We start from the raw sequence: 8,671 nt of genomic DNA, 5'->3' as shown, positions 1-8,671 counted from the left end.
TTAACCTCTCTCCGTTAAGAATGATGTTGCCTCTCGGGTTTGCATAAATACTTTTTACTATGTTGAAGAAATTCCCCTCTAATCCTATTTTGTTTGTTTTCATCAGGAAAGGTTGCTGGATTTTGTCAAAGGCCTTTTCTGCATCAATTGATAGGATCATGTGGTTCTTTTTCTTTTCTTTGTTAATGTGATGAATTACATTGATTTTTTTCCCCCCTTATGTTGAACCACCCTTGCATACCTGTTATAAATCCCACTTGGTCATGATGGATTATTTCTTTGATGTATCGTTAGTTGTTCTTTTGACAGTGTATGGTATATTAAGTTCTCTTCACCATCATCACAATTCAGAGGGATCAGTTCTTTGGTCTTCCATATTAATTGTCTCACTTTCAGATGATGCACAGGAAGAAATTGAAAATACTATGACTTGTTTTAGGCACAGTTTAGTCCTTAAACTGACATGATTGCTCTTTGGAGAGGTCCATGACAGGAGTTATCTAATGAAGTGTGCCTTTTGATTTTCTGAACTGATAATACCAGTGAGTATTGTGGCTACTTGGTTGTGGATCCAAGTAAAATGAAATTCTTGACAACTTAATTTTTCTCCCATCTGTCATAATGCTGTCTGCTGGTCCTTGTATGAGGATTTCTGCTTCCTTGATTTTGAACTGCTATCCATATTGAAAGCTGTAGTCTTTGATCTTCTTCCTGAGTGCTTCATATTTTTCTTCCTTTTTTGCAGGCAACGTTGTCCCATCTTCATATCTCAGGTTGTTGATTAATCTCTTCCAATCTTGATACAGCTGTCTTCTTCATGTTGCTGGGTATCACTGAATTAGAACTTACCCATAGCTGACCTCTCCAGTGGGTTTTCAGAGATAGTAAATCCCATGGGAGGACATTGCCCATCCTTCTCCAATGGAGCAACTGGTCGATTCAAACTAAATGCCTTTAAATTGCTATATAGCTTCTTACCCCTAGGTTCCCTAATCACCAGAGGTCCCTAACTCCTTCAACTCTTTAAATGATTTGCTCAGCGTACATGATGCAAGGATTCTAGCGAAAGGGTTTGCCCTTGGAACATACCTTTCTTAATTTTGACCTATGCAGTATCTCCTTGTTCAGTGTGAATAATTTTCCTTGGTCTATATACAGGTTTTACATGAGTGTTGTGGGTTTCCTATTCTCCTCAATGTTATAAAAAATTTATTATGGGGAAAAAATTACTATGATCCACTCAATCAAATGCCTTAAAATAGTCAGAAGAACATGAATAAACATCTTTTTGGCATTCCATGCTTTCAACCAAGATCCATCCATCATCAGCAGTGATGTTCTTTTTGTTGTGATCTCATCTGAAACTAGCTTGAATTTCTGGCTGTTCAGTGTTAATATAATGTCCCAGCCATTTAAAAAATAATCTTAAGCAAAATTTTCCTTGTATGTCATATTAAAGATATGGTTGGATGATTTCCATGTTCAGTTGGATCACTTTCTTTGGGAATGGGAGCAAATTTAAATCTCTACAGTCAGTTGACCAGGTAGCTATCTTCAGTATTTGTTGACAGAGACATTCAGGGTTGCATCTGTTTCCTGAAATACCACCATTAGTATTCCATCAATTCCTAGAGATAATAATTTTTAACTAATGACTTCAGTGCTATACCTTCTTGAACATTTGCTGCTTCCTTGAATTTCTCAGAGTCAACTATTTCTTGTGGCGTAGTGACGTGTTTTCTTTCTGTCTTCTCTTGGTTGCTTCCTGCATCATTCAGTATTTTGCCCTTTGAATATTGCAAATCCAGGCTTAGATATTTTTCTTTCAACTTTTAAGAAATGCTGAGTGTGTTCTTCCCTTTTGGTTTTCTAGTTTTCTACCAGGTCTTTGCTCATTTTATTATAGTACTTTACATTGTCTTCCAGAACTGCCTTTTAAAAAAATCTGTTTGGCCATCTTAGTTTATCATTTCTACCAAAAGGTAGAACTAAAGCATAAGCTTTAGTTTCTTGTCATTGAAGAGCAGGTTTCAGAGTCTTCTGATGACAGTTTTGATGTTTTCTTTCTTTCTTGTCTTTTAATGACCTTTTACTTTCTGATATTCTTGATGATATTCTTGCTGTCACTCAATAATTGTTTGGTCTTTGCTTGTTAGTGTTGAATACATATAATCTGTTCTTAGGTTGGCTTTTAAAATCAGGTGGAATAAACTCAAGGTCATATTTTGGCTCTTATGAATTTGTTTAAATCTTCTTCAGCTTCAATTTGAACTTCCCATATGAGTAATTGATGGTCTTTTCCATAAACATCCCCTGGTGTTATGTTGACTACTGATATTGAGCTTTTTCACTAACTCTTTCCACAGAGGTGGTCAGTTTGATTCCTGTGCATTCTATCAATCTGGGTCCATGTGTATTATCACCATTAATTTTTAAAAGTTAAAGGTATTTTCAGTGAATAAATAATTGTCCAAAATTCTGTCATGATCTCCACAATCATATCTTTCTCCAAGGCAATATTTTCCGACTCCCAGGCCTTCTTTGTTTCCAGCCTTTGCAATCCAGTCACCAGTTATTATTAATGCTTATGATTGTATGTTTGATCTGTTTTAGACTACAGTAGTTGGTAGTAAGCCTGAATTTCTTCATCCTTGGCTTTAGTGGTTGATGGGATGTTTGAATAATAATTGTATTAACAGATCTTCCTTGTATGCATATGGACGTCATCCTATTACTGATAGCACTGCACATTAGGATAGATCTTGAAATGCTCTTTTTGATGACAAAGGCAACGCTATTCCACTTTAGTGTATCATTTCCAGCATAGTAAATCATGTAAAATTGTCTGATTCAAAATGACCTCTGTCCATCCATCTCAGTTTACTAATGCCTACGATGTCAGTCTTTGTGTGTTCATTTCACTTTTTAAAATTTCCAGTTTTTCTAGATTGCTATTTTGTACAGTCCTTGTTCCAGTTATTTGTGGATTATTCCGTGCTCCAGTTTGGAGCTGTTTCTCTCATTTTGAGTCTTGCCACATCAGCTAATGAAGGTCTTCATTGGGTGAAAGCTTTGCTTCATCTTCATCATTAAGGAAACTCAACTTTGGAGATGCAGTTCATTCCAGTCACATTTTGGATCTCAGTTTTCAGCACTGTATTGAAAATGTTCTGCTGGTTTTGGAGACATATTATTTCAAGGATGGATAGCCAGTTTTTCTGCTTAGTTTTTCTTAGTCTAGTAGTTCTGCTGAAACCTTTCCACCACGGGTGACCCTGGTGCCACCTGTTTGTATTTGAAGTACCAGTTGCATAAATTCTGGCATCACAACAATGTGCAAACTACCTCTGTAAGACAGACTGACAGATGAGGCATGGATGTTTACAGAGATAATGAAATGCACTCTGAATATATATTTGGCCAAAAATTACTATATAATTAAATTTTAGGGATTCAGATGAGCAGGAAATATATCATCTCTCATAATACATATCAATAGAAAATGTTTGAAAATGTGAAAAAAGAAAGCTTTGGCATACTGTATAGATGGTGCATAAGAAAATTTGACCTAGAATATGACTATCTGTATTACTTTTATACAGATACACATTATATGATGGTCAGAGAATTGTTGTTGTAGGTGCTGTCTAGTTGACTATGACTCTTAGCAACTCCATGAACAGCCGACTTGAACCTTGCCCTATCCTGCCTCATTCTCATGATCTCTGCTATACTTGAGCTCATTGGTACATTAACTGTGTTGATCCACCTTTTTGAGGGCCTTCCTCCTCTTCTCTGACCTTTCACCTAGAACTGGAAATTTTGAGAATAAAAGGACTTTTAGCTGTGAGCAGTACTTCTAATGTGCCTTTGAAAGCTCTACTCTCTGAAACAGCAGCACTATACAATATAATCCAAATCATAATTATTTTTTACAAGACACAATAAAAAAGAAAATGAAACAGGTACAATTAATATTAATGATATCCTTAACTCAGTGTAACATAGACAGTACAGATTACCTGGTGTTTTTAAGAGAGATGAATATTTTTTGTGTTATTTATTTAGTTGGCTAGTAAAATACAAGATAGTCTTTGGATTTAATATATTTTAGGAACCTACTGGAGACTTTCTTCTTAACGTGAGCTTTTCATTGTTATTTTTTATTCATGCCAAGTAAAAAAATTCTAAACAAGTTTTCTTCTAAATACTGATAAATTATAAAAAAAAATCTCATGTTTTATATTTTGACCATTTTAAAATGCTTTCCCCTCCTTATCTTTTAATAGGTGCCAACAATACTGAATTCTCTCCAGAGAAGTGTACAAGCAGTTTTGGTGGGAAAAATTCAAATTCAGGACTGGTTTAGCAATGGCATTAAGAAAGCAGCTTTGATGCACAAGTGGCCATTAAAAGAAATATCTGTTGATGAAGATGATCAATGCCTGCTTCAAAATGATGGATTTTTTCTTTATCTCTTATGCAAAGATGGCTTATACAAAATAGGCTCTGGATACAGTGGAACAGTTAGGGTAATGTTATTGCTTAACATTCTTTCTTGTAGCAGAAGTTAAATCCATAATTACTTGTTGGTAGCTTATTTTAGTATACCATTTAATTTTTATATAATAGTAATTCTTTAAAAGTCTTAATTGAAATTGGCAAAGTAAATGTTCTTCAACCTTTTATATACTTTTCGTGACTTGTAAATATGAAACTATTGACAGACTAAATGTTTGTTATTTTGCAGGGCCATATATACAATTCTACATCCCGCATCAGAAACAGAAAAGAAAAAAAGTCTTGGTTAGGGTATGCTCAGGTAGGAGAATATCCATAATAAAAAGAAAAAGCTTTCTTAAATTTTAAAAACATATGCTTTGTATTTGTTTTAATTTGTCACTATGTGTGCCTGTGTGTGTGTGTATATATGTGTGCACGTGAAAACACACACATAGACATGTTATATGTTGATATGTTTGTGTATTTATGATATTGTACAATTAATGATGTATTCATTGTAAATATTATTTTTTAAAAAGTGTAAACATTGATTGTATACATGAACTCCATCTAACTACAGGAACCAGATAGACTACATCTGTAGAAAGAGCCAATGGAGATTTCCACTCTTAGCAGTAAAAACAATTCCAGAGGCAGACGAGAGAATAGAAAGACTATCAGCTACTCATGTGCAGTTTCAAATTGAAGTTAAATAAAATGAAATCCAGTCCAGGAAAAAGAAACTTTGTATCTCATTTGAATTATTAACCATACCAAGAGTGTATTTGATGCATTGAACCCAAAATTGCCAAAGACTAGATGAGTTGTGGGATATTATGAAAGATACAACCGTGAAGAAAACAGTAGGTCTTTATGCAGACCAAAATGGATGTCAGAAGCTACTGGAAATTGTGCTGAACCCAGAGAAACCAAAACAAAGGCAAGAAATGCTGAAGTAAAAGAGTTGAGCAAAAGATTCCAAAGAGTACTTGAGAAGACAAAGCAAGGCATTTTACCAAATGTGCAAAGAGCTATTGGTAGAAAACCAAAGGAGAACACACACTTAGCATTTCTCAAGCTGAAAAGACTGAAGAACCAATCCAAGCCTTGAGTTGCAATCTTGAAAGATTCTGTGGGCAAAATCTTAAATGCCCTAAGAAGTATCAAAATAAGAAGGAAGAAATACAGAACCGCTGAAGGAAATTTTTCAAGCTGCAGTTAAGGCATTATTGTTGTTGTTATTTTGAGCCATCAAGTCGGAAGTGATGCACAGTTGACTTGCCAGCAGGTTTTCAGTGGTAGTTAATCACACAAGAGCAGATTGCTCTTCCTTCTCCCGTGGAGCAGCTCGTGGATCTGAACTGTGTGCCTCGAGGTGTGTAACACAGCTTTCTGCCACTAGGCCACCAGAACTCTTAATTCAGTTAAGATATCAGTAGAAAATAAAAAGTAAGGGCCTCAGGAATTGATGGAATACCAGTTGAGGTTTTTCAACATACTCATGCAGCCCTGGACATGCTTATTAACCTTTGTCAACAAATATAGAGGACAGCTGTCTGGCCAACTGTGACTAGAAGAGATCCATGTTTGTTAGTCCAAAAAAAGGTCATACACTAAAATGTTTAAATTACCAAACAGAATCATTAATACCATGTCCAAGTAAAATCTTAATGAAAAATATTCAGAAAGGGCTGGAAGAGTACATAGACAGGGAACTAATGGAAATATAAGCTGAGTCTGAGTTTAGACTAGGTCGTAGCATGAGGTGTATCTTTGCTGATGTCAGGTGAATCTTGTTTGAAAGCAGAAAACCCTAGAAAAATGTTTGCTTGCATTTTATTGACTGTGCAAAGGTGCAAAGGTGTTTGACTGTGTGGATCATAACAAATTATGAATAACATTGAGAATAAGAATCCCAGAACACTTAACTATACTCCTATGAAATCTATGCATAAACCAAGAAGTCATTATCAGAATAGAACAAGGGTGCACTGCTTGGTTTAAGAAAAAGAAAGGTGTGCATTAGTCTTTTATCCTTTTCTCCATACCTGTTCAGGCTGTATACTGAGCAGATCATTGAAGAAACAGGACTGTGTGAGGAAGGGTATAGCATCAGAATTGGAGGAAGATTCATCAACAACCTGCGTTATGCAAATAACACAACCTTGCTTGCTGAAAGTGAAGAGGACTTGTAGTATTTGCTGCCAGAGATAAAAGATTGTACAACCGTTAGGATGTAAACATAAGAAACAAAAAATCCTCACTACTGGACCATAATAGATGGAGAAAAGATTGAAGTTGTCAACGATTTATTTCTGCTTGGAACCACCATCATCACAAGCAGTCATAAAATCAAAAGTACCAAGCAGTCATAAAATCAAAAGTCTTGTTGAATTGGGCAGATCTGTTAAGAATCTCTCTAAAGTGCTAAATAACAGTGATAGCAGCTTAAAGACAGTAGTGTGCTAGACCCAAGCTACCATATTTCCAGTTGCTTCCTATGAATCTGAAATTTGTACAGTGACTAAGGATGACAGAAGAATTGATGCCTTTGAATTTTTATGTTTGAGGAGACAACTGAGTATGCCATGAACTGCCAAAAGGGTGAGCAAATAAGTCTGTCTTGAAGGAGGTACAAGGGTGCTCCTCATAGGCAAGGATAGTGAAACTTGATCTCACATATGTTAGCCAAGCTGTCAGGAGAGTCCAGTCCTTGCACAGACATTATGCTGGACTAGGTGGAGAGTGAAAGAGAGAAAGACTCTTAATGGGATGAATTGAAACATGATTCTAACACTGGGCTCAGTCATTATCAGAAATCAAGAGAATATTGCAAGATTTATATCTCTGTTCATAGGTTTATAGAATTGTAGTTGGCCATAGGGCAGATGACAACAGTGTGTGTGTGTGTGTGTGAGAGAGAGAGAGAGAGAGAGAGTGTGTGTGTGTATAACATAGATACCAACAGACACACACACACACACACACACACATATACTGAGTATATATAGAGTATAGCTATTCAAAAATATTTTTTAAAAATTGCCCTCCATAATGTTTTCAAAGTTGTCTTCAGATGATGTTCTCTGTTGAACTCAAACAGATTTTCAGTCAGCAGCTGAGCACTTAATTGCTTCAGAGAGGAGCGTCGATAAAATAGGAGTATCCACTGCTTTTCGAATTTTTTCCATCTCACTGCGATACTTTGTTGGGTTTCTAAAGTGATAATTTTTTTTAAGGAAAGAAAGTAGTTTCATAAGTAAAATTTTATATTCACAGAAAACCAAAGTGATAAATGTTAATGAATGACACTACCCTTTCTCCCTGGAGATTTGGATGAATTTGAACTAGAGACATTTTGGTTAAGAGTGCGCTGTGCACTACACACCAGAACTCCTTGACTTAGAATGAAGGAGATTTACTTTTTTTATTCTTCTTTACTTTTATTAGTGTTTTGTTAATTCTTTTCTTTTTTAATTATGCAGTGTCCTGTCACCCCCCCACCCCCATTGATACTATGTTTCATACTTTTAATTCCAGTTTTGATTTTTTACTAACTGTAGTATTTTGGAAAACTCAGGTAACTTCATACCCTCTGTATTTCATCTGTAAAATGAGAATTAAAATGTCTTAACGTTCTTTTTGAGGGGAGCTGATAGTAAGAATTAGAGACCTTTATGATTAGAAAATCTGAATTGGAGAACGTGTTTGTACTCTGAGATGAACCTGAGCTTCTTACCACCTGCTCTTCTATTCTCAGTCTGGATCAGTATCTCCAAGGGATCATGATTTGATGTGTCAGTCAGTAGATAGTCCATTACATATAGAACCATGAATGTAATGTCACCCCTGTCACTAGGGACAGAGGAGCACCATGTTGCTTTCTGAAGCTTATAAACTCCTCTGAATGCCTGATTAGATGTGTCACTCATCCTTTCATGAAGAGAAACAAATTCAAGATGGGCAGAGGAAAAAAAATGCTAGGAGTGCAAACAGTCATTACAAAGACAGAAGAGGAAGAAAAGACCAAAATGGATGTCAGAAGAGACTCTGAAGATTGCACTGGAGTGTAGAGAAGCCAACGCACAAGGAAGAATTCAAGATACTAAAGAGCTGAACAGAAGATTCCAAAAGGCAGCTCGGAATGACAAAGCAAAGTACTACAATG

General features: G+C 35.8%; 1 protein-coding gene across 1 annotated transcript in view; it reads left to right on the top strand.

Annotated features, from left to right (window-relative positions):
* MYCBP2 (MYC binding protein 2, E3 ubiquitin protein ligase) overlaps positions 1-8,671 on the top strand; it is a 377,715-nt gene that overhangs the window by 94,437 nt on the left and 274,607 nt on the right. The window contains exons 6-7 of the mRNA XM_006887864.1: positions 4,290-4,532; positions 4,751-4,822. Coding sequence (XP_006887926.1) covers positions 4,290-4,532; positions 4,751-4,822 — 315 coding nt within the window. The remainder of the gene's footprint in view (positions 1-4,289; positions 4,533-4,750; positions 4,823-8,671) is intronic.

This window comes from Elephantulus edwardii, unplaced genomic scaffold, assembly GCF_000299155.1.
Source record: "Elephantulus edwardii isolate Elephantulus edwardi_28Jun2011 unplaced genomic scaffold, EleEdw1.0 scaffold00062, whole genome shotgun sequence".
Taxonomy (NCBI): domain Eukaryota; kingdom Metazoa; phylum Chordata; class Mammalia; order Macroscelidea; family Macroscelididae; genus Elephantulus; species Elephantulus edwardii.
Note: the sequence above shows the minus strand (reverse complement) of the source record. Positions and strands in the feature narration are given on the sequence as shown.